Here is a 27,337-nt window from a genome sequence, read left to right on the forward strand (position 1 = left end):
TTTATTCTGGATTTTCTTCAACTGTTAGAAAACCTCTGTCTAGCTGCCAGGTTCAGCTTTTTGCTCAAATACAGTCCTTCCACTGTTGAGTGTTGCTGGTTCATCCTGTGATCTATAAAATTCGGTCTCTTTCTCTCTGTCAATGTTCAAGAATTTTGTTCATAATTAAGACAAAATACTTTTTTACCCCAAGACCCTCAGATCTTATTAATGATTGTCCTTTACACCCATTTTAAAATCTTTTGTAAAGTTTTGAGGGTGGTGGGTTTTTGTTTTATAGGAAAGAGAAAAGAAGTTTCCAGAAATGAGGAACAGGAAGTATATATATATTTTATAAGAATCTGTATAGTGAGGTAAATGACCAATATATTAACTCTGTGAACTCATATGTAAACATGCAGGCATGGGAAAAAAATCCCTAACACACCCAAAATATGTATCTAACATTACTAGAAGGTGAGAAAGACAGGCATTTGGCATATAAATATAAACTATACAAATGATAGGTCAGTGGTGACAATGTGAGCGGCAGCCACAAATGCAAGCAAGAGCTGCTTTCCTCCCTGTCCTCCTACTCTCAACTGGGAGGTCTGTTGTGTGGTCCTATATCATATTTCAAATCTGAATGCACTGCCTTTGTTCACACACTATAGCAAAGCTCTGTGGTACCTATGCTAGGACTCACTGTGGTTGGGGAAGGATCCCTTTCTCAGCGAGGTGAGATTAACACAATGGCTAGCAGGTGCCTTTAGTGCTAGGAGGCCCAATGACATAATAAACTAACAGCAGGAAACAAAGCAGAAAAGCAATACTATTTCAAGCTATTGCCTCAAGACAGTGCAGATTCTGGTTATTGATGGGCTTGCTTCAATTGGGAGAGCACCTTTGTTAGCGCTCTTACTCTTACTTTATTATTAATACAATCACCAATGTAACAGACTTATATTTCCTGTTCATTTATGTTCTAGGTTTCTAATGACACACAGAAACACAGCTAATAACATGAGATTTTCAAGCACCCCCTCATGCTTTAAAGACATTCTTAACCATAAGGTAATTAATAGGATATGTCAGAACTCTCTTGCATTGGCCATATTTTTAATGGAATGTTAGTTCATCACAAGCTGAGGTGTAAATTTATGATGCTCTAGCTTGCTGCACACTAACTGCTGTGTGGAACTTGCTACAGCACACTAAAAATTCCATAGTGCGCTTACTTTTAGTAGATGGTAGCAGGGTCCACCCAGCCAGTTAGTGCGTGGCAAGCTATATTGCTGTAGATTTACATCCCAGCTTGATCCTGCAAACTCATGTGAGTACATTTACCCATGGAAGGCAAGCTGGGTGCAAACATATGTAAAGAAAAGTTACTCGTGTGGAAATGTTTGCAGGACTGGGCCTTTGAACACTATTCATTGTAAAAAATAAAACCCTTCACAATTAATAAACTTGTGACTTTTTTAAAACAGAATTTAATACACAAAATGGAACTACAGAATCTGGTGTTCTACTTTCATAGCAATATAATACACTATGGCATATGCTAGATACTTTTGAGGGGGAAAAGTTGAACAGTTAGTTAGCCACAAAGCCAGTGGTTTAGGTACGATTCATGGAAGGGCTGGGGGTGGAGGGAGGGACATAGAGAGAGAGATATCCAGTAGACAATCAGACTGAATTACTGCTTCAACTTACTTTGATGTAATTTTAGCTCTGCTTCAATAGTCTTTATAGCAACAAGTTTAGCGCTTGAGCAACTCATGATTATTCCATAGGAGAGTTCAGAACAAGGGGCAGGCAGCATCAATTGTCTTAGTTCTACAGAAAAGCAGCAATGCAGGAAAAAAGCAGTAAACTTATTTGCTAATCCTAGCGTCTGGTTGATTGTTTTACATACCGAGGAAGGGGATGGTAGAGGTCATAGGGCATGATCTGCTTGTATCCATCACTGTTAGGAACAATAATGCCAACCCTCTGAGTAGAAGGTACACACAATAAAACAAACACTAAATGATTACATTATACAATTGTTTTTACATGGTATTAAAAAACTGTCAAAATATTCTACCCACATTGCTAACATTTTGAAAACAAAACGTAAGAAACCTTTCCAGAGTAATTCTCGCAGTTCACAAGTTGTTCTACAAGTTAACCGCTTAGCATACCAATTAACCCTCTGCTTCTTAGTAAGCTACCCCCCACGTGACCAAAAAGTTGGTTCTACTGTTACAAATGACACTAATAAACACATAAATTCTCTCTTCACTTACAAAGTAATTACATGCCATGAGGGATCATTTTTATTAGTACTCTGAAAACATACATTTAGAGTTTGATTCAAAGTCCATAGAAGCCAATGAAAAGACTTCCATTGACTTCAGTGGGCTTTGGATCAGCCCCTTACTTAACAATTACATGGTTGTTTCTGCCCTGCAGATGAAACAGTCCACTGGATTTACAGGAACTTGTGATGCGTAACTAAGGGCATTTTCCATTCCGGGTCCCTGACACTGGGACTCACATCTCTCCAATCCAAAGAAACTCAATTATGTTCCTCTTCAGGGCTCATTTATTTACTTGGCCTTTTTGGAAGAAGTGTTTGTGTGTAGAGTGAGGAAGACTGAGTTGTTGCATTTTTTGTTGTTGTTGTTTAGCGATTGTTCTTTGAGGAGTTTATGGCATTCTTGTCTGATACGATATTGTTCATGTGTCTAAAGACTGTGATAGGCACTTATGTAAATCAAAATATGTAAAACTGAGAATACCATGTAATATGTGAAAATTTATGAAGTTGATTAGTTAAAAGGTGGACAGCACCTAGGAATGGCCACTTGTGGGTGCGGGGGGGAGAGCAGGAAGGTCTAACTAGAGGGGTCCTATTTGGTTAGCCCAGGATTTTAAGTTTTGGTGGGGTAATGAGGTTTGATGAACTTCTTGCCCAGAGTGACTCCCTCCCTGCCACTGGAAGCTCTCACTGATCCTTGGTCAGTGTTCCCAATGTCACCCATATACCATCTGTTATCATTTTGTCAGGCTGGGAACCTGCCAGAGGCTTGAAGTAGGAGCTTGTGGAAGAGCTGAAGTAAGTCACATTGGAATGAAGTATCTGGATGTAGAGGCCAAGGCTTGGATGATTTTAGAGAGGCTTCGATAGCTGAGAGAGGTTGGGTGAAAGCGGATGAGGGCATCTGTTAGGGGAATGGGTAAGAATAAAGAATTGAGAACAAGTATTCTTCATCCTCAGTGCAATGTACTGAAGAGACATTCTCCAAGAGTTAAAAAGGGTCTTGGCATGTTCAGGCTAAAGGGTTCTGTTCTCCTTTTGATGGGCAGAGTGTTTATGTGGATAATTCCTCCACAATGGGAGAATAGATCCCACTGTATTTCCACAGTGAGGAGTCACAGCTAGGTCAGTGTGATGGAATTTTCCAGCTAATGCATTAGAAGAAGCTGAAGCCACTAAAGTGTGTGTGATGAGAACTGGACTGCTCTCTGTCAGGTTAACAACTCTCTGACATGACAGCAGTTGTGTGTGCGCACACTGAGAGGAGTCCATGCCTCCCCATCGACTTAAAATCTGAGAGAGTTCCAAGATTTGGGTAGGTTTGGAAAGGGAAGGATGGATCAATTAAAGTTTGTTCAGTAAGCAAATCATTCCAGTTTTGTTCTGACTGAACAGAGAGGGGGTACTGATTTGGGAAGCTCTTGGTAATATTTTAAATATAATGGACATTTTGTAATGCTCTTGCAAAGTACACTCTCCTCCCCCATCCCTCTACTAGTGCTGCTCCAATCAAAAGTTGTTAGCTCACTCCGGCTCCTCAACCTGCTGAGAAACATACAGGAAAAGATTAACAGCAAGTCCAGAATTGAAGCAATTATATTGCCAATGAGGCTACATTGTTTGAGAGCCAAATGGGTTTCAAATCCTAATTTGTAACTCTTTGCAGTAAATAATTAAAACTTTTTAATAAGTTTTTCTTCTAATAAAACTCGGTTTGAACAGTTAGTCAGGAGACTGACTCTCGAGGTTACACACTGCCACCCCAGGGCTGTTGTGAGGATTAATTAGTTAATGTTTGTAAAGCACTACAGAAGGGCCAAACAACACTCTTATTCGGGATGTACAGAGTATTTGACATTGTAAAGCATTTTGGGGCCACAGTTTGTATTTTCATTCACATGTAATTTGTATCATATTGTTTATTCAATCACTGTGTATTTGGGAAATATTGTCAAGGGACTATAATACCATATAATAAATTCTGCAGCAAAAGTGCCAGAGAGAAGCTGAAAAATTTATTGAACTAAACCCCAAGACGTGGTTTTTCAAAGCAGAACGTATTTATCCTATTCCTTTGACAACTTTTACTACAATGACTTTGCTTTGCCATTGTTATATGCTGACTAAATTCTCCCCCTGCAAAAACTACCTAAGGGTATGTCCACCCTGCAATCTATGGTGTGACTGCAGTATGCACACACACGCACACACCCCCAGCTAGCCAGCGTGAATACAATAGCAGTGAAGATGAGGCACCACGAGCTGAAGAAGCCCACTGCCTGGATGTGTACTGGAGTGGCTAGTTTGTACAGCAACTTCGCTGCTAATGATCAAAGCTAGCTCAGATATATCTACAGGTGCTGTAGTCACATCTCTGACTGCAGTGTAGACATATCCTAAAACCGGTTCTCAAACAGGGGTATGCATACCCCTCGGAGTACACAAAGGTCAGGACCCTGGGGGGGCTTGCAGGATGGGTTTATGGAGGGGGTCACAAGTGCAGGGTGGCAAGTAGAGCAATTGTCCAGGGGCCCAGAGAAGCTAAGTTACATGCTTTAGCCCCAGGTGGTGGGGCTCAGGCTTCAGACTCCTGAAAGGGGTACAATAGTCAGGAAAGGTTGAGAACTACTGTCCCAAAAGACACAAAACAATACAAGATGATTACTGTAACATAACTGCATCCTAGCTAGCCAGTTTACACAATGTACCTGTTGCTACCAATCAAAACAAACAAAAGCGATTCACAAAAAAATACATTTACTTAAAGATCTTCTCTACAGTTCTGAATTGTCTGGTTTCTGACTCAGCAAAAGGTATTTCTGGGTTTTTAAAACTCTTATTAATCAATTGTAGCATCATTGAAATTAATGATGGAAGAGATCTACAGCCAGATCATGGACCCTGGCTCTGTTCACTTTGTGGTACTCTGACCATGCCAAGGGGATGCAGAGCTGCTCTAGGAGGGCAGCTGGATATTCCTCTGATGTAATGGAATCCCTAGGTGGTGTGAAGCTGGCATAACTAGCTCTGTGCCACCTGCTCCCCATTTTGGGCATAAGGAGCAAGTGAGAGGGGTGGAGACAGAGTAAAATGTGCACCAGATGCAGAGAAGTCTCCAGGGGACTGCTGCAGCCAGTATAATTTAAAGCAGCCCCCAAACTGCACTAAGATATACTGGGGTCCATTTTGGTCAAATGGAAAAGTGTCTTGACCCACCATTCCTCACCCCTAGTTTCTGCACTAAGCACAGCTCAACTAGACTCGGGGGTGGGCCCAAAATGTTTAGGTGACATTTAATAATACTTTGGACTTCTTATATATGGGGGTGGGGGGTGGGGGGAAGAGAGAGAGAGAAAAAAAACGTGTTTTATAAGGCTGCTGTGGGAGTAACAAATGGGACTTTTCATGCACCACATGGCACAATCCTACTCCGGCAGGGGCAGGGGCATGGACTAGATTTTAGAAGGCTGTCCTCTCTCTAACATGTAAATTATGTCTTCTCCCACTTGACAAGTTGCTTCGTTCACACTGCTGTTTTGCTTTATTTCTGCATGGAACCTGGCAGGTTTGCTCTTTGAGTGCATCTGCCCAGCTGCCTTGGGAATGAAACATGCCAAGACTGGGTGCACTACGAAAGCCGGCTATTTACCTAGAATGCCCCTTTTCACTGTTAAAGCCACAAAGTTGGTCCTAGAAGCTGCTGCTGTTCAACTGTATGGAAAAGCACCACTGCACCTCCAAGTGATGAATCTACCTTCTAGACACTTGGGGCCTTATTCAGCCCCATGTCAGTGCAGGTGCCGACACAGGGATACAGGGCAGGCAGTTTGCCTCTCCCTCTGTTCATGATGAGCAGGGGCTTGAACAGCCCCTGGGTGCTCGTTAAAGCAGACCTCAGGGACACAGAATATCTGGGACACAAGCCTGTCCTGGCCATAACCCCTCTTGCCTCTGATCTGTTGCCCTCTGCATCAAGGGCTCATGTGGAAGTGGCTTGGAATATGCCCGCGGGGGGAAATTTACACCTATGGAGACAGTGGAGCATTGCTAATGCTAAGGACCAGAGGCTAATGATGGTCTTTCGTCTGTCTAAATGGATGCCTATTATTGGTTTAAATCAGAGAATCTTTTAGGGGCTGGAGCCCCCCTTTGTGGTGGATCTGCACCTGGGCCCCACATGTACCTAGAGCAATTGCTGCATCCCACCTCTTCCCCATTCCCTCCCTTTTCTCATTTTTAATGATTTTGCTGTCCATTTGTGACTCTTATTCTTCCCCTTCCTTGCCCCACTGTGAAGCCACCACTTCTTAATCCCCTATCTCCAAGTTCTCTCCCCCAGATTCCTCTCCCCACCAGTTTTTCTTCACTGTCACTCCTAGATCCCTCCCACTATGAAAAATGTGGCCAGGGTCAATTCTCCTAATAATCAGGAACTCTGGGGTCTGCTAGGTCCCCAGCCAATAAACAGTTCTTCTGGCTTGCGGGTGAATTACAGGGGTGTTTTCTTCTTAGGAAGTGAGTGAAGCATGGAGAGAAAAATCATTGCAAACTCACCAGCATGCACATCAACCCCCCAGTTGTCCCAAATTTCTGGCTGATGTTTAGTGCAATCCCTTGAAAATAGTGTTTGCCCCTTTCTTCTCCTATAGCTCCCTGGTCTCCCCTCCATTCCTTGTGGCTTAACTCATCTCCTCAAATGGCTTCCTCCCATAGCTCAGCCCATCTGCCCTGGAGACTCTGACACAGAGAGTGCAGGCTCCTCTCCTGGCTGTTAGTGGCCTCTTCCCCCACTTCACTACATGCATCTGGCTCCCAGATCTGCCACCTGTTGAGCTGAGCACAGTTCTAGAGGCAGGTGCAGAGGGTTGGAGCTGGGAGCAGCAACCAGCAGGAAATAGAGAAGGAGCTGTCTTCCTCACAATCTCAGGATAGTGCGTACATGACTTCTCTGTGATGGGCTCCAATTGGGTCTGTTGTCACCTAACCAGGACTACTGGCAGGAATGCTGGTAGTTTCCCCAGCACTGCTTACTGGAAGGATCTATGCAGGAGGCAAGGGCAGGATCTCTTGGTGCCTCTGGACTATCTGTGAGCTCCAAAGGAAGCAAAGAAAAAAAACTTGGCCTGATCAGCTGCTTGAAGAGAAGTCAGGTTGGGGGCTTAAAAGGAACTCTCCCTGGTTTCAGCCTTCTAGCTAAAGAGCATTGGAAGGCACTTCTGCACAGAAGGCAGGAATCCTGCAGATCCCTCATCCCCACTTTTCTCCCCCAATCTCTGCAAGCCTTTCTGCCCCCACCTCCAAATCACATTGGGCTAATTGGAGACAGAAGCAGCCCCCTTAGAAACTACAGCTTCTTTTGTTTGTTTTACACCATGCTATAGGCTACATGGCACCTGCAGTCATGCAGCTGGAACTGCTATGTTTCCTACCCCAGGGTTCTGCACTGAGGGGGTTTAGATTGTAAACTTTTCAGGGCAGGACTTTGTCTTTTAAATGACATTCTGTAGGTCATCAAGCATATTGCGAGCAAAGAAAAGAGCCAATGGTAGTTCAACTTGGGAGTGGGGTGTCACTCCTATGGACTCCTTGCCAGAGGATGTTGTGAAGGCCAAGACTATAATAGGGTTCAAAAAAGAACTAGATAAATTCATGGAGGATAGCTCCATCAATGGCTATTAGGCAGGATGGGCAGGGATGGTGTCCCTAGCCTCTGTTTGCCAGAAGCTGGGAATGAGCGACAGGGAATGGATCACTTGATGATTACCTGTTCTGTTCATTCCCTCTGGGGCACCTGGCATTGGCCACTGTCGGAAGACAGGATTCTGGGCTAGATGGACCTTTGGTCTGACCCAGTATGGCCATTCTTATGTCACACCTCCACTAGTGATCTGCACCTGAAAAGGCGGTAAAAATGCTGCCATATAAAACTAGAGTTACTATAGAGGCCAATATTCACAGGAGAGTCATGATTTCATTGCACTGTCCCATGCACCATGAGAAAGTCTCATATTTTAGGTTAGGCATTCTGCCATTAAGTCACAGTGTGATGCTGCTGCATTGTCACATCATGAGGACGATGACACCATGATTTTGTGAGATAATTGCACTGTGATTGTTTTGTTCTGCAGAACAGATACAGTACTCACCCTTAAAAAGGAAGCATTTCTGAGATCACCACTGATTCCCCCTAGTCTTAGGAGATATCTGTGTTAACTGTGTGGTAATGGTTGCTAATGGCTTTTTAATTCAAACTTCTGTATGTGAGCAGCCTACTTCTAAAGTAAAGGCACTCCCATTTCTGGAATCTGGATCATCATGCTTAATCCCTAACTATATAGCCAAAAGACAAGTGCCTTACACTTCACCAGTGTCAAAAAGCCACAAGTGTAATATTATATTTATTAAGTTGACAGTGCCTTACATCTGCCAGGTGCATTAGACAGGTAAAAGCCATTGTCAGCTCTCTAAGGAGCTTATGAAACTGAGCTGATTGTCAGTGGCTACTTAAATACTCATAATAAAAAACTGCAGATGATCCTTTTGAGAAAGCCAGCTTTTCTCACATCTCTGGCTCAGCATTCTAGAGTGTCTCATACCTAGATATTGGTGGATTCTCATCTCATCTATCTAGAGCTATAATGTCTCGTCATTGTAACAAATGAAAGCGACCTCCCTGGGGTGCATCTCTTTCATTTTTCCTTGCAGAAACGCATTGCTAGCATTTACGGGCCATTACTATAGACTTCTGAAGACCAATTCCAGAATCTGTATCAGACTTTTTGAAGCTCTCATAACTGAGGTTAATCAAAAGTGGCAAACAACAGTTTTGTTTTGTTTTTTAGAGAAGGGTTCCCAGAGTAATGTTGTGGGTTCTGATTAGGTTTGGCAGTTTGTTTAGATGCCTTGGAATGGGTAATGTCAATTTAAATTGGGAAGCAGCAAAAGCACAAAAGTTACTTTTCTTTCTGTGGCACATATAATAAAGCCCCTTAAAATATGCTGTGCCACCAATTAAAACAGAAGATGTCAAAATCAACAACATTTTCATCTAGTCTAACTTTTCCATAGTGATTTAGATGAGGTCTGATGTACATAGGGATTAAAATTTGCGATATCTTCTTCCACTAAACAACCACAGCAGAATATCCAGTGCTAACCGGCCAGGTCTATACTAGCGAGCTTACAGCGGCACAGCTGCACTGATGCGGTTGTGTCACTGTAAGATTGCTCGTGTAGCTGCTCTATGCCAATAGGAGGGAGCTCTCCCGTCGACATACTTAAACCACCTCCAACGAGCACCAGTAGCTGTGTCAGCAGGAAAGTGTCTCCCACCAACATAGCACTGTCCACATTGGTGCTTCTGTCGGCGTAACTTATGTCGCTCAGAGGGGTGTTTTTTCACACCCTGAGCAACATAAGTTATGCCGACAAAAGTGCTAGTGTAGACATAGCCGATTCCAGTAGTCAACTTTCTTTCTATATTTGCTGGAGTTTCATTCTCAGCAAGTGCTTCATTAAAATAGCCTGCAATCAACTTTAACATATCTTGCTCTAGGACAGACAGAAATCTGAGTTTGGTGCTAACACTAGCATGGAAACTGTTCTTTGCCATGTAGCTTATTAACTGCTGCTGCTGGCACCCTCCTTGTTTCCCTTATCTTATCTCGTCCTTTAACATTAATTACCACTTTTACACTGATGTTACTCAACTGCACATAGCTTTTAACACCTCCCAACCCACCCTCCCTGCCTGTCCTAACAAAATCATCTTGTGGCTTCATTTCAGATTCCTTCAACTCTATGCAGCATTTCTGGTTTTTACCTACATGTCCGCAAAAGAAAACTGCTTCTTCAGGCAAGCAGAGGATTCACAAGCACAATTCTATTTTATCCATCCTCCTGTGCAACTCTAATGACCCACTTGCCGCTACTCCGGTATCATCCTTGACTCTAACCTCATTCTCTTCCCATATTTCCTTTGCCTTCAGACACGTATATTATCATCTCAACTGCATTGCTCATACCTAGTATATCACAAATTCAATTCCATGCCTACTAAAATCCTCATCCATACTTTCATATCCGCTTGCCTTTACTATTCAGTTAGTCTCCTCTGGCTCCTAAATCCTACCTATGAAGACTGCAGCATGTTCAGTACATCCTACTGTCCACCTTCTCACAAATACAAAGAAGGATGAACAATTTCAGTAATACCATCCGACAGCTACACTGGCTCTGCATTCATTTAGGAATAAATTAGAAATTGCCCTCCTTACTTTTATAATTCCAGGCACTTCACTCTACCTTGTATGACAGAGCTTGTCTCCCTACTGTTATTTATCCACTTCCTACGTTTAAATAATATCAGCCTCATTTCTCTAGTACACACAATTTCATCTGCATTGATGTGACAGCCACCTTCTTTGCATCTCCTACCATCTGGAAAAGGCTTCCTTTGTCTCATCACCTCATTGACTTGATCTATTTCTAAATTTAATCCAAAATAATCTTTTTGCCTCTCTCTGGTTAAAATCTGCAATTAAATTATGTACAGTAACTATAAGGCATTTTGGAGTCATTTTATATGGAAGACTATTCAAAATAAAGTTTATTGTACATCCCAATGGAGGGCAATAGGGATAAGTGAACTATCATCTCTCAGAACCTCATAATCACAGATTTACTGTTGCTACTGCATGCATCAGAGAGAGAGGGCCCCTTCCCTTCAGAAATGTGCCAGAACTCTAATTTCATTTATCTTCTGACAAAGAGTGCAGTGAAAACAGGAATACTGATTTACTGCGGTAGTTGCCTCATAATTGCTATCAAATTAAATACATTTAAAGGAGGTGATGACAAGCTAAAAGGAAGGCAGTTGGCAATTTCCTGCACTGACTGCCAATTTGTAATGAACCAAAGAGACCTTTATGATTAGTTAAGAAAATATCTTAGTCTGCTTTTTAATTGTATGTGTTCATTCATGATACTGAAACACTAGCTGCCTCTCTGATGAGATTCACAAAAGGTCACCACACAAATGTCTCCTATTGTTGTTGAAGAAATACTAGTGACCTTCACAATCAAATCATCACAGAGTGAAGTGGACTATAAAGTCCATGCGATCTTGTTCTCTGATGGGTTTCCAAGTACTCTGGCTTGATCTGAATGGTCATGACATACTAGGAATGCTTTCATGTGCTATGATTTGTAACACGCTGCTGCTGTTAGAATAGCTAAAAAGTTAACAACTACAACTAAAAAAAAATAGGGACAACAATTTTTATTTAATACTGAAGTTTCATTTTGCTTCTTGGTACCTATCAGACACTGTGCCAAATAATATTACGTATACTACATACACGCACATGCGCATACAGAAATGATACGTCAGATGCCAAAGGGAGATGGTTTGTTGCAATTTTGCTGGGAATGCTAAACATTGAAGCTATGTTTGGGAATGACCTCAAGTCTCCAGGTGTTGAAGGCCATGTCTGAACCAGAAAATCCCCACCAGTATTAGCACCAGTTCTGGTAGGAGCCATAGAGTCAAGGCTTCAGGTGACTTCTGGCATTGTTACCAGTGTCAGTTAAGCAGGTTTAATTGCTGAAGTACTCCAGCTGCCAGGGGTGTGTCACAGGGAATATTTTTTGAAGTACAGACAAGGCTTATAGGTGGAATTCATCTTGGTGAAGAGGACCTGCACAAAGCCGTACATACCACTGAAACCACCCAATAAAGCAGTGGTTCTCAACCAGCGGTCCGGGGCCCACTGGGGGGCTGTGAGCAGGTTTCAGGTGGTCCTCCAAACAGGGCCAGCATTAGACTCACTGGGGCCCAGGGCAGAAAGCCAAAGCCCCACCGCATGGGGCTGAAGCCCAGGGCCCTGAGCCTTGCCACCCGGGGCTGAAGCCAAAGCCCAAACAACGTAGCTTCGCGGGGGCACTGTGGCATGGGGCCCAAGCAATTGCCCTGCTTGCTACCCCCTAATGCCGGCCTAGGCTTTTATATGCAGAAAACCAGTTGTTGTGGCACAGGTGGGCCATGGAGTTTTTATATCATATTGGGGGGGCCTTAGAAAGAAAAAGGTTGAGAACCCTTGCAATAAAGGCTTAAGTAGAGCTTAAATGACTCAAAGGACCATAGGTTCAGAGACAAAGGCGATAGGAATGGTATAAGATCATGGAGTAGATAGAGAGAGTTCTGTGCATCAGTGAATGTCACCTGAGATAGCTTGGGAAGCTGGAATCTAGATGCAACTTCAATGCTGGAAGTGGGGGTAGGAACAGTGGGGGTAGGAACTAAACAGTGACCTGGAACGGTGTGTGAAGTGAAAACCTTTCAAACTCTTGTTATCAACACTGCTTTGAAGAATGCCTTTGAATTATGAAAGGAACAGTTTGTTCAGTTTACAGCACCTCAAAGATATAAGCAAGTCCACAGCACACCCAGTTAAGTCAAGTCCAAACAGACTTCCTTTCTCAAACAGGAATAAAATTCCATTCTCCGGTCATTAGAAAAGGGAGTCATTTTGTGCAGCCATCGGGAGGCTATTGGTGACACCTGAACTTCCCATCAAGTTTTTTTTCAGCTGAAAGCTCTCCATCATGTGAATGTTTTGGAAAGTTAAAAGAGGGCTGCTATGAATTTAGCATTCATGAAAACCTCAGCAACTGAGGTCCTGAATTTTGCCACAGAGCAGGTACAGCACAGGATTTGGCAGTGTAAGCTTCCCCACGCTGCTCCTCAACTCTGAGCTGGAGGAACAACCTCTAAGGAAGAGAGGGTGGTTCATTTTCCATGTCCATTCAATCCTTGGCCTCTCTGCTGCTGACACTGCCAAAAATGGTGCTAATTATTGCCAATAGGGAGCAACAAGCTAGAGGTAAAAGACTGTACATATATCCACTGTAAATCCCCAGAACCACGGAACACAATTATTAGAAAACAATGCTGTCCTTCCTCTCAGTCTGAATTCAGATATAAACTCCACTACAGTAAAGCCTCTTCATTTCTTTTTTCAAAACCATTTACATCTATCAGCTTTTCTATGGCACTTATCACCATAGTATATGAGCACCTGGCAAACATTAGTGAATTAAGCCTCGCAGCAACCACGTGAGATAGGGAAGAATTATTATCCCATTTTTACAGCTTTGGAAATTGAGTCACAGAGATTGTGTGTTTTAGATACTCATATAATGAATTCATGGTAGAGACTAGAACCCAGAAATCCTGATCCCCCCAGCCTATGCTTTAACCACAAGACCATCCTTATTTTCTATAGTTTTCTGAATTTTATCTTCTTATCAGAGACTGTCCTTGATTCTGAGTCAGTGTTACTGATTCTTTGTGTTCTCCAGAAAGTCATGGTTGTCAGTAACTTGGCATTCTGTGGAGACACTTTCATTAAGTTGAGTCATTTCTGGTACTCCCTGTACATTAGGACAGCATAGCTTTGTTTGTGACTCTCCTCCCCAGGGTCTTTATGTCAACAGCTCTACCTAATTATGTGCCTTGGACAAAACAAAAATTACTTCCTGACATCTGCCCAAAAGCTTTTTTCTCTCTCTTTCCTCCCACGTACCTTGCAGCCACCTGCCTTAACATTTGAGCATGTGCAATTTCAGATTATTAAAAAACAAAAACAAAAAAAGCCTTGGGGTAAATGCCAGAGAGAAAAGACATGTGTGATCCAGAACTGGATTTTTAAAAAAAACACAACAAAAACCAGGTCAGGTAACAGTTTATCAAAATCAATGCCAAAGTAAAATTATCCCATTACAGTAGGTGCTGCTCACGCCTCCCTTTGAGCCAGTGGTGTGATTCCCAGCTCAAGGAAACATACCAACACGAGCTCGAATAAAGCTAGCCTACTAAAGTAATGGAGTGTAGCCAAGGTGGTGCAAGTGGTGGGAGGGGCTAGCCAACATGCGTACATGTCCATCGGAGACACTAGGTACATGTTGGGGGCAGCAAGCTTGTGAAGCTGTGGCTACATTTTTTCTTTGGCCCACAAGCTCTATGAGAGCTAGCCTGAATAGGTTTCCTTGAGCGGGGAATCATATCCCTAGCTCAAAGCGTAGACATACTCACAGTACTTGATTTCCATTATAGCCTGCCATTTTTCCATAGTCACGCTTTCTGAAATATTTTAGCTCTAATACTTGACCATGGTTGATCTGTGCTCACTGGGAAATTTGTTTTGGGAAAAATCACCCCCCCCCCCCCCCCAAAAAAAAAAAAAGATTGTAATTGTTTCAGTGGAAAACCACAGAGAGCAAAACCCGCACAAAATGTTGCCTTAACATCAAGGACAAGAGAACATTGAATCCGAGGGAGGGAGGGGGAGAAATGGATCCAGCAATTTTAGTCTGTCTTCCTTTATATAATCTATTGAGGGTTTTATACTGCTGCTCATTGCTGTAGTATCTGAGCACCTTCTATGTAAAAATCAACAGCCATAGCAAAGTCCCTAATGGACCTCATGGAATCTCTGGTTCTTCTCCCTTTCGGGGGTATGAAACCTCTGTTTGGAGCATGGTTATGGTTTTTTGATTTGTTAGTTATTTTGAGGGGTAGTTTTTGTTTATTTTGATTGGGGGCGAAGAAGGCAAGTAGAAGAGTGTGTTGACAGTGAGCATCATTGGGCTTTGTCAAAGAGAAGGTTTTGCAGTGTTTCCTAAAGATGACCAGCCTTTGGATTGGCCTAATCTTCTCTGGAATTTTGTGCCATAATTTATTCTCAATTTGGTTGCATTCATCCATATTATGCTATTTTCTAATCTTTCATTTTTTTTTCAAGATAATGCTTCTTCTTGTACTAAAGTTTTGGGCATTGTATTCTATTCCTGGATCCATAAGAATCACCAAGGGAATAGTGAGAGATTGCAGTACTACGACTCCCTTCTGCTTCCCTGCTCATTTCCCTTTGCCACTAGTGCATGCCTAACTAAATATAACCCCTTATTAGGGTTGAGATACTGAGCTAAATTCTGCCTGTAAATTAGATGCACACAGAGCCCACAGTAATACCAACTGAGAGCCAGTGCTGTGTGTTAGGGTGTGACAGAAACACATGAAAGCCAGGAATATCAAGTCCATCATCTCCCATTGCACACTCCCTTCTCATCACAAGGGCAGTACAATTTAAGGAAGGTTGAGACCAAATTCTACCTTGACATAAATCACCTGCAATCCTCCTGATGTCATCTTTAACTTTGGATTTCCTGCTTTTATACCAGTCTGTGTCACATCATTAATCATAGCTCAGTGGGTTTTATTCCCCTCAGTCTTTTTGAAAGATTCTACAAGGTGTATTTATTGGCGTAAGAGCAAATGTACTTCAGGTTTTCTGTCAAGTGTGTAACATTACCTGTCTCCATGACGGTAGGAGCTTGAGTGATTTCCCAGTTGTGACTATGCCAATGGCTCTGTCATTTTTTAAAGGGATCAAGGGGCAGAGTCACCTAATGTGAGAGCAACTTTGTGCTCCTCTGCCAAAAGCCAGCTTACCTGGTTAGAGGAACACCACCCACCACTGAAGGCTCCTTGGGTGGTGCAGAGAAACCATAAGGGCTCCAGACCATCCTCCTCCTCCCTGCAGCTGGTGCTGGGAAGGGGGCTGGGGGAGTCCTTACACCCTGGCATACCAGAGGGTGTACATGCAGCGGGGCCACTGGAAGCCATTGAGGCTGCTCTAATTTGAGTGTGGTTTGAGCCTGGCACAGAGCAACCCCAGGGTAAAGGGAGAGAGTAGGTGTCTTTAAGGCATCTTTGCACACTTAACCTCTAAACTGTGTTGAGCACACTTCTGGCAGAGCCATGAATTGGGACACATGTTTAGAAGATACATGTAATACGTGATTTGTGAACAGTTACAGCCCCACCATTCAGCACCCTCAATTCTCACTGAGTTCAGGGTGTTCAGTACCTCACAGAACTGACCCCTAAGTGGCTAATTGTTGAATTTTAAATGGATCAGAGAGCTCTAACAAGCTGGTGGATGCCCTGATTTTGTGCATCTCCTGTTTCTGCAATTAGTTCTATGGGACGGGGTTCTTGGCAGGGGACAGGGAAGGGGTCTTTTGCTTTTGGTGAAAGGTCAGAGGATGTTGATGATTAGACTACGTTCCTGCACTAAATTTTCACAAGCTGCTGTTGTGGCAAGCAGTCCTTTTTCAAAGGCAAAATTTAATGCCTATAAAAACAAGATCTACCCACTGCTAGCCACATGTTTTCCCCTTCAGGATTTGTTATTATCTTAACACTTTTAATGACATGTGATTATCATAGGATATTATCCTGGGTAGTTTGTTTTCCCACACTTTACAATACACAATGAGGCAGAAAGTAATCTGGAGGGAAGAAACAACCATCTCTAAAACTGTTCTCTGCACTGTACATGGGATAAACATGCCAATTTTACTTTACCCAGTACACACTGCCCAGCGAAAAAGGCGGAGATATTCTGTAGGTCAATAAACAAACAGGAAGAGGAATAAATAGATATTTGGTTTTGCTCAAGTAAAGCCTGGTCTCTTCTAATGATAGAGCTGACTGACCTGGCAGGACAAGGGTCCAAGTTGCACTCCTGAAGTTTTGGCTTTGGCTTAATATTTTCAGGGTAGTAGTGACAGTATTGATCAGCCACCACCCGGGTGCTTCTCAGATCATAACACTCAGCAGATGTCAGCTGGTAACCTGTGACATTCAAAGAGTCAAAAAACAGAGCATCTGAGCTCAATTTCTTTCTCTGTATATGTGTTAAATACAAGTAAACCCTGGTTTTGTACAACATTATCCAAAATGACAGTCCCCCTCAATGTAACAAAAGGCTTACCCCAGATTTAACAAACTTATTTTACAAAAAGATTAGGTGTCTCCCCAAACCTTCATAAAACAGATTTGCCCCCATACATTACCCATTAAATCTATTAAATATAGATAGGATCAATGTATATAAATAGATCTATAAACACACACACATACTTTAACTCTCAAAAATGCCTACACTACTGAAATTACTTCTTAACTTTTATTTATTTATTTTACTTTAGAGCCACAGGAGCAATAAAATTCAGTTAGCACTGCAAAGGTAAGTAGTCATGCTTCACAGTTCATATTACTGTATTATAAAAGCATATACATTAAAGACTAAAGAGCTGATTCGGCTCTTAAATGCACTATTATTTGTAGAGCCCTGCGCGGATACAAATTTATACCCGCGGATGCAGATATCCGTGGATATAAATCGGTATCCACAGAACTGCAGGGCTCTCCCGGGCACCACAGCACTGAAAGGAGCAGAACATGGGGCTGCCGCTCCCAGGAGCCCAAGGTCCCACTGTGCGTTTGTGGCAGAGTCAGGCATGGAACCCAGATCCCTTGAGTAACAGTCAAATACCTTAGCCACAAGACAATATTTCCCGTTAATGGTGTTATGCTGGTGTAAAATTTATTTAATTTGTGCTGGTGTAAAAACAGTATAAGTGAGATCTGCATTAAGGCAAGAAAGCCCAGTTTTCAAAAGCTTATGCCTAAACTGCATGTGCAAATGGACATTTAAAGGATAACGGTGCACCTCAGTGGCCATTTAACTCATAGCCTTTAAGGTCAGATAGGAGCATCATGATCATCTAGTCTCACCTCCTGCAAATTGCAGGCCACAGAACCTCGCCCACCCACTCCTGTAATAGACCCCTAACCTCTGGCTGAGTTACTGAAGTCCTCAAACGATGATTTAAAGACTTGAAATTACAGAGAATCCACCATTTACACTTGTTTAAATCTTCCAGTGACCTGTGCCTCATGCTGCAGAGGAAGGTGAAAAACCCCAGGGTCTCTGCCAATCTGACCCAGGGGAAAATTCCTTCCCAACCCCAAATATGGCGATCAGTTAGACCTTGACCACATGGGCAAGTAGTAACTCGGAGCCCTCCCATCTAGTGTCCCATCACCAGCCACTGGAGATATTTACATGATCAATAGTAGATATGCAGTTTTAGTTAGTCAACTATCCTGCGTCATTCCTTGCATTTCAGTCTGCACTCTAACCTTCTCCTCTTTTGTAATTGTAATACTGCCAGACTCACTTCATGATCATGTAATTTTGTTTTATTTTCAACTTAAAAAAATAGTTCAAAAAATAAGAAAGAAGGAGAAACCTACCATGCAAGTGTTGAAACGCATGCAGCACCTAAATGTATGTATTGTAAACAATAATTTTTATGACATTATTTAAAGCTACTATGAATGTGCAGGACAGAACTTTGAAGGCTCACTACTTCACATGTGTAGCTATTATTTAAAATATGAAGGCAGTCAAAACTGTATTCTTAGTTTCATTTTAATAAATTTTACACGGACCAAAGATTTACCAATACAGTATTTAATAAACTGCAGCAGAGGTGTGACTATGTAACAAACAGATCCAAAATGCACTGATGTCAAAGACAGTCTTTCAGTGGGTTTGGATCAGGGGTAAAATTTTCAGAAATACCTATGTGACTTGGGACCCTAAATCCCATTTACAAAAGTGATGTAGGTACTTCGAAAATGGGACTCCTAAGTGCCGAAGTCACTTTTGAAAATGGGACTTCGATGCTTTTGAAATTTTTACTTCAGACCCTAACAACCCAATAAGTAACACTGTATGTGGCCAGCACTGTACTGGTACTTAAGGGAATTTGCATATTTTCTTTTCACTGAGTTCCTTTTGATTTGACTACATATCTAATTATCTTATATATTCATTGAATTGTGTTATCTATTGTTGTAATTAACCCATATGTAATCAATGTGTGAAGAATAGATTAAATTTGTAGGTATGAGTATAGGAATATGTAGAGGTATTATAGCGGTATAGGATTGATAAGGATGTATTATTGGTAAGAGTTTGTTAGGTATATAAGTAATATAAGGCAGTAAAGCAAGACCTACAGCCCTGAGGCCTGCCAAATTTCAGCTTAGCCATATCAGGCCTTAGGTCTGAAAGAAGTTGACACAACTAGCTGACCCAAGGGCAACCTTGTAACAATAAAGTTTCAAGATTATTGTAACAGATGTGATAATGGGTGATGGGAAAATATGCCACGATATGCCCATCACTATCGCAAGATGCCCAGTTGTAACATGATGAGAAATTCTACATTGACTGCAAGTTACAATGGGGACTTGTTGATTTAAATGTTAATAAAGATAAGGAGAATTAAGAAGATGGCCTCTGCAAAGTGGGGCATCCCAACATTTATTAATAAGGGTTACGAGCGTGAGTGTAACTCAGGATAAAAGGGGTTCCCTGGCATGAATAAGGGAAGACGAACCCATCAAGAGACCCACCTGTTGAGAGATCCACCCATTTCTATGGTGCCCTTGGGGATGTGAATATGTAAACATTAATAATAGACTAGGACTTTAAGGTCAGAAGGGACCATTATGATCTTCTAGTCTGACCTCCTGCACAACTCAGGCCACAGAAACTCACCCACCCACCCCTGTAACAAATCCCTGACCTATGTCTGAGCTATTGAAGTCCTCAACTTGTGCTTTAAAGACTTCAAGGTGCAGAGAATCCTCCAGCAAGTGACCCATGCCCCCTGCTGCAGAGGAAGGTGAAAAACCCCCAGGGCCTCTGCCAATCTGCCCTGGAGGAAAATTCCTTCCTGACCCCAAATATGGCGATCAGCTAAACCCTGAGCATATGGGCAAGACTCACCAGCCAGACACCCAAGAAAGAATTCTCTGTAGTAACTCATATTCCACCTTATCTAGTATCCCATCACAGGCCATTGGGCATATTTACCGCTAATAGTCAAAGATCAATTAATTGCCAGAAGTAGGCTATCCCATCATACCATCGCTCCATAAACTTATCAAGCTTAGTCTTGAAGCCAGATATGTCTTTTGCCTCCACTGCTCCCCTTGGAAGGCTGTTCCAGAACTTCACTCCTCTGATGGTTAGAAACCTTCGTCTAATTTCAAGTCTAAACTTCCTGATGGCCAGTTTATATCCATTTGTTCTTGTGTCCACATTAGTAATGAGCTTAAATAATTCCTTTCCTTCCCTGGTATTTATCCCTCTGATATATTTATAGAGAGCAATCAGATCTCTCCTCAGCCTTCTTTTGGTTAGGCTAAACAAGCCAAGCTCTTTGAGTCTCCTTTCATAAGACAGGTTTTCCATTCCTCGGATCATCCTAGTAGCCCTTCTCTGTACCTGTTCGAGTTTGAATTCATCCTTCTTAAATATGGGAGACCATCAGAATGGACATGTTATAGTTACTCTCCATCTTGATTCACGTACATATAACTGGCATTAGCATTGATTATTGGCATAAGAAGATTTGCAATAAAGGGACAACTGATAACTTGTGAATGTTGATGAGGTCATTGATACTGTTCTTCATGTGCTCCTAGAGTCCCCCAACCCAATGATGTTCCTCATGGTGAGTCTCACCTTGCTCATTCTGATAATGTAGCCATTAGGGAATGTGAACCTTTGGCACCTGTCACTGTGGTTTAAGATATCACTGGCAATACCAACCTATCAATATTATAAAAGGCTACAACTATATATCCTTTAAAATAAAATTCCAAGAATTTCCAAAATTGCAATGGAAACTTCTTTGTCTACTGCACTTAAGTATGGTTAAAGGTAATAAAATAGAGCAAGATCAAGGGAAAAAACCCACATAGGGCCAGGAACTTCCCTCACCTCTCACCCAGGCAGGAGAAGATCTGTGTATAGAGGTACTGCACCGGGGCCCAATGCCAATATCATACACCATGGGACCTGATTGTGGACTCACTCTCCAAGTATCTAAGTTGCAGGTTACTGTCCATCTTTTCATTCTGGGTGAACCTTTCCCCTGCCCTCCTTCGCCTCATCCATCCTCCTCATTTCTTTTATAGCAGCAGCAGTAGTTGGGGTGACACCCTCTCCTTTGTGGAATTCTTGTCCTCCCTAGAAAAGGGGCTGTCATCAAAGCTGTTTGACAGATTGGCCAGCAAGGATTTATACCTTTTGGTATCTAATTATAAACAGTTGTGACAATGAACTTTGTAAATTAGTTTTGCACGAATGCAGTGTAGAAAACTATGAGAAGAACACGAAAGCAGTAAAGCTGCAAGATTTCCAATCTGATGTCACTACATGTATTACTGGGGTCATGAGCAACATATTGCTCATGACATTGCTACATAGTATCACATTGCTACATAGTATCACATGTGTTGACAAGACTGCTTGTCTTACAGTTTTTGTTTTCATTGTTGGTCTTCAAATTGGGAAAAGACTGGACCAGGCACGAGCAGGTTACTGGGAACTCCTTGAATTAAAGCCCTGAGGCTTAATATCAAGCTATATAACTGATCACGTGTGCCCTGATTAAGGGAATCAACATAGAATAGTCTAACTTTCCCAGATCCCTGGCCCAGGATGCACTAGGCAAAAGCCTGGAATGATTCTGTTGACGGCCTCTTCTTCAGTTGTTCCAGAGTCAGGAATCTGGAGAGCATTTTGTCAGGAACATGGACTTTTCTGCCTTCATCAGGAGGGTTAGAAGGCAAAGGAAAGTCAGTTACCAAACACTGTCAAATACAAACTCAAGAGCCCAAAAGAAGAAAGATAAACTAATTGTGACGATTGCTTGCATACAAAGGCCCATATCCTCAGCTCCGGCTGAGGCGTGCATAGTACAGCTCTGGAAGGGGACAGTAAAGAAAACCTTTGCACTCCCAAGATTCTGGGCCTGCTGAACGGCACACTGGTCCCAGGAGTAACAGCTCTAAAGGGCCCAACAGAGCAGCCACAGATCAGCATGAAAAGGAAGTCCCTGGCTATGCTCCATTTTCCTTAGTCACATCCCTAGGCCATTAGCAAGGGAAGAGTGGAGCTGTTAACTAATATAGAATATGTATTATGCGCACCATATATGTATGTATGTATGCACTGAGCATCAATAACATTAAGCACAAATACTGTAACAGTGATATAACCTAAACTGACTTATACCATAATCCTGTTCACTTATGCTAAATATCTCATAACTCCTTGCATTTACTGAAGTGAGCATTTGGCATAAGCAGACAGGAAACTTGTCAAAAATCAAGATACATCATTGTGACTTAGTACAAGCTAGAGAAGTACCTTCACAGACAAGTACCTGGAATGCTAGTTGTGACACTGGCAGACCAGGTGCCAACTCATGCCAAGGCCCCAGGCCTCACTGAACACTGACAAATGCATAGCTGGAAACTAGTCTGACTCACCTGCATGTTAGCATTTTTAAAAATAGATGTTAAGTTTATAAGAACGTGTTTAGACTTTAGGAAATATTTGTAAATTGCTGCATGCGTTAATCTCAAGCAATTAAAAAAATTAATCACGCTGTTTAACAATAATAGAATACCATTTATTTAAATATTTTGGATGTTTTCTACATTTTCAAATTGATTTCAATTACAACACAGAATACAAAGTGTACAGTGCTCACTTTATATTTATCTTTGATAACAAATATTTGCACTGTAAAAAAATGGTATTTTTCAATTCACCTAATACACGTACTATAGTGCAATCTCTTTCTCATGAAAGTTGAACTTACAAATGTAGCTTTATGTATGAAAAAACCTGCACTCAAAATAAAACAATGTAAAACTTTAGAGCCTACAAGTCCACTCAGTCCTACTTCTTGTTCAGCCAATCGCTGAGACAAACAAGTTTGTTTACATTTACAGGAGATAATGCTGCCAGTTTCTTATTTACAATGTCACCTGAAAGTCAGAACAGGCGTTCGCATGGCACTTTTGTAGCCGGCATTGCAAGGTATTTAAGTGCCAGATATGCTAAACATTTGTATTCCCCTTCATGCTTCGGCTACCATTCCAGTGGACATGCTTCCATAATGATGACGCTCAATAAAAATAATAATGCTGTAATTAAATTTGTGACTGAGCTCCTTGGGGGAGAATTGTATGTCTCCTGCTCTGTTTTACCCACATTCTGCCATATAGTTCATGTTATAGCAGTCTCGGATGATGACCCAGCACATGTTGTTCATTTTAAGAACACTTTCACTGCAGCTTTGGCAAAAGGCAAAGAAGATACCAATGTGAGATTTCTAAAGATAGCTCCAGCACTCGACCCAAGGTTTAAGAATCTGAAGAGCCATCCAAAATCTGAGAGGGGGGTGAAGTGTGGAGCATGCTTTCAGAAGTCTTGAAAGAGCAACACTCTGATGTGGAAACCACAGAACCCAAACCTCCAAAAAAAAGAAAATCAACCTTCTGTGGTGGCATCTGACTCAGATGATGAAAATGAACAAGCATTGGTTCACATTGCTTTGGATCGTTATCGAGCAGAACCCATCATCAGCATGGACGCATGTCCTCTGGAATGGTGGTTGAAGCATGAAGGGACATACGAATCTTTAGGGCATCTGCCATGTAAATATCTTGTGATGTAAATATCTTGCAGCAACAGTGCCATGCGAATGCCTATTCTCACTTTCAGGTGACATTGTAAATAAGAAGCGGGTAGCATTATCTCTCTAAAGTTTTACATTGTTTTATTTTTGAGTAGTTATGTAACAAAAAAATCTAGATTTGTAAATTAGACTTGCACGATAAAGAGATTGCACTACAGTACTTATATGAGGTGAATTGAAAAATACTATTTCTTTTGTTTGTCATTTTTACAATGCAAATATTTGTAATCAAAAATAATAATATAAAATGAGCACTGTTACACTTTGTATTCTGTGTTTTAATTTAAATCCATATATTTGAAAATGTAGAAAAACATCCAAAAATATTTAGTAAATTTCAATTGGTATTCTATTGTTTAAAAGTGTGATTAAAACTACAATTAATCAGAATTATTTTTTTTAATCACAATTAATTTTTTGAGTTAATTGCGTTAGTTAACTGCGATTAATCGACAGCCCTAGTAAAGAGAACTTGTAAAATCATCATATAAATAATACCAGCTGAAATTTGTAACTTGGGAAGCACGTAATGCTGGAATGTAACAACACTGCACAATACGGTTCCCGGAGACTGGTATCATATAGAACCTTTCCCCCTGTACTGTATTATTATTGGCTTAGCGCAATAAACCTGGCTGACATTGGTTATTTGGCATCTTGAGTATATTGTATAACAAACCAAAGTGAGGTCAAGCAACTGACTATACAATTTATCAACAGTAGCCATCACACCAGCTTTATACCACTTAATCTGGGCCATTATTTGATAGCTTTATCATTCACTATGGCCACATGGTCTTCACGGTTTCAGCAACAATATAATTTAGGACTTTCTAATCCAAAAATACAGGCTACTACCATGGAAGTGACAGGAGAATCTCCCTTAGCTGCAGTAGTAGTCGTGCTCACGTTTTCTGTAGACTAGCCACTAGAAGGCCAAGTCACAAATAACTGAGCAGGTCTGAGCTATCTAGTAGGTGGGATCTCGCTCTCGCTCTCTCTCTCTCACACACACGCTATATATTACCTCCTCCACAGGATGCTGAACAAGGAAAGAAATCAGTTTCCCTCCATCGGTGAATGATGGGCTGATAGAAGATAAACTGAACCGCGCTGTCAGCAGCACCAGCGTAACGGACCTGAAAAAGATGTAACGATAATGGTAAAGCTGCCACGGTTGGTGACACTAGCACTCATTTTGCTGTAAGGATCTTGTAAATACCATGCATTACATGAAATACCAGAGGCATTTTGTAATTAAAAACGGAGAGGCACAAACAGAATGTTGCCTCTTGATATTCAGACTGAACCATTGCCAGAAATTACACTCAGACAAACGGTTAGCGAGTTGGGTCCATGGTGTTTTACAGCTTGTGTTCTGTAATGATGAAGGAACAGAAGTGTTATTGCTATTGAATAACTTTAAGGAGAGCTACCACACAGAGGACCTGGACTGAGCTTCACACCACCAGGAGATCATCCACTGGCATTTACTCATTTAAAACAACACACCTTTCCTCTGCCTCACTCCAATGAAGGTTACATTCTTAAGAGGGGGAGTGGCTTCAAGACAATGAAAGGCTAGACACTGTAGTAGCATAGAAAGAAAGATAGTTGATTGTACCGGAGAGAAACACATGCGCATAAAAGAAACAGATGCAACTATCAATGTTACTTTAACATGTAAAAGGAAGTAAAATACTTCAACTAGAGCAAACTAAAGCTTTCAGGAAGGTCTAATTCTTTACTGTGCCAGGAGTATCTCTTATTCGGTCTGTAATGCATTCATATTCTCTCTCTTTACTGTGGTGCTGTTATACATTATAAACTAGTCCTTTTAGTTAATTGAATTTTGGATTTCCACATACAGTTTAAGATCCTACTTAGGATCTGATTGTATTTTTAATTACAGGCTCAGGTTCTTGGTGGTGGCCAAGGCGCATATGCTGACACTCAGGAGGGATGTGTGTGCATGTGTATTGAAGTCATTCTTTGTGCTCCTCCCCCCCCCCGCCCCCCGTCTTGGGTGATCTGTGTGCAGGACTGGTCCCCTGGCATACAGCAGAGTGCCTGGCTGGTAATGGCCCCACGGAGTTGACAACAACGAGGAACTGTAGGGCACAGGGAAGCCCTGGTCCCACACCCTTTCCCCCAGTGATGCTCCTTACACTAACAGCTGGGAGGGGGATAGCATGGGAGCTGTTGTGCCACTAGAGAATCCCCCTAGGCTGGGTGTTATTGCCAGGGCTGAATGTGTCAGTGTTGCTAGGGCTGTTCTGCTCCAGTGCCATGGTGCAAAGGGGACACAGCACAGGGGAGATTCTGACCCACAAGTCAGAAATGGAGACGGCTTATTAGGTCACCGAGTCCTTCCCCTTGCCAGTGCAAGATTGTTCCCTGAAGTGAGTTTTTTAGTGCTTTATCCAGACTAGTTTTAAATGTTTCACACTCGCTCTCTCTCTCTCTCTCCATATAGTCAATTAGTTGCTCCATTTTAATCTTTTCGGCTCTAATTGTTTTTAACTCTGTCTTTATTTCTCCCTCCAAAAATTGAGAGGCACTGACAAAGGGAAAGGGACTAGACAGAAAAACAAGAATGAAAAAAATGACAAATCAAGTTGAATTGAACAGCAGAGACTGTGTTGTGGGTTTCTCCCCTGCCCTCCGTAGATGGACAGAAACATAATAACAAATCACAGCAAATCTTGAACTGCATGAAGGGGGAAAGAAGAAAACGGAAATGCTGCAGGATATGTTGGGGGCCACAAGAGTTCTGGTCCACTGAGAGTATGCTGGTCTCTTCTAATTAGAGTAAACACTGAGGTAAATTCCCAACAGAAAAAATACAGCTGTAGCAATACAGGTTCCTCAGCAAATGAGAGGCCTCTTGTATGGATTCATATCATTTAGTTCTGTATGTCAGAAACAGGATATCTAATTCCTTGTGCTGGGATGGTCCATTAATCAACTCTTCAGAAAGACCTTTCTTAGTTCACAAGAGCCCAGCACACTCCTGGGACTAGCACAGTATCATGCTGGAAGCCATTAGAGAAGGTCTCTGGTTTGAACACACAGAAACAAAATTCACTGGGGAGAATTTACTTTTCCTCTTTAAAATAAAGATCAACAATGATGCTTAAACCAAAAAGATCCACTCAGCTGTGCGGTCTTAGGTGGAACGAGATAAATCAGAAGATAGATTACACAGGGCTTAGTAAAAGGGAGGGCGGGGGAAGGAGTTTCACATCAAAAGTCAGGAAGACATAATAACCCATCTCCCCAAAGAGTATCCCTGTGTGTCTGTGATTGTCTGATCTGACAGAGAGAAAAGGCAGATGTGGACCTTTTCCAGAGCTAGGTGGAAGTTACCCACACAACCATGACAACCACATGGGTACAAAGGAATCGCAATGAGCTACAGATGCGAACTGAATGATACCAAATAAGTCAGGTGAAAGAATCAGATAAATCACTGTTTATTTTCTCTATTGAGTACTATAAGCACAGGAAGACCAGTGTATACCGATTCCATGCAGCAACAACGTCTTTTGAATTTTGTTTGACAAT

At 41.9% G+C, this 27,337-nt stretch overlaps 1 protein-coding gene across 2 annotated transcripts in view; it reads right to left on the reverse strand.

Annotated features, from left to right (window-relative positions):
- ADAMTSL1 (ADAMTS like 1) overlaps positions 1 to 27,337 on the reverse strand; it is a 688,426-nt gene that overhangs the window by 133,910 nt on the left and 527,179 nt on the right. For both annotated transcript variants that reach the window (XM_065406494.1, XM_065406493.1), the window contains 3 exons: positions 24,798 to 24,909; positions 16,847 to 16,985; positions 1,898 to 1,948 (listed from right to left, as the gene is read on the reverse strand). In XM_065406494.1, the coding sequence (XP_065262566.1) occupies positions 1,898 to 1,948; positions 16,847 to 16,985; positions 24,798 to 24,909 (302 nt within the window). The remainder of the gene's footprint in view (positions 1 to 1,897; positions 1,949 to 16,846; positions 16,986 to 24,797; positions 24,910 to 27,337) is intronic.

This window comes from Emys orbicularis, chromosome 6 (assembly GCF_028017835.1).
Source record: "Emys orbicularis isolate rEmyOrb1 chromosome 6, rEmyOrb1.hap1, whole genome shotgun sequence".
NCBI lineage: Eukaryota > Metazoa > Chordata > Testudines > Emydidae > Emys > Emys orbicularis.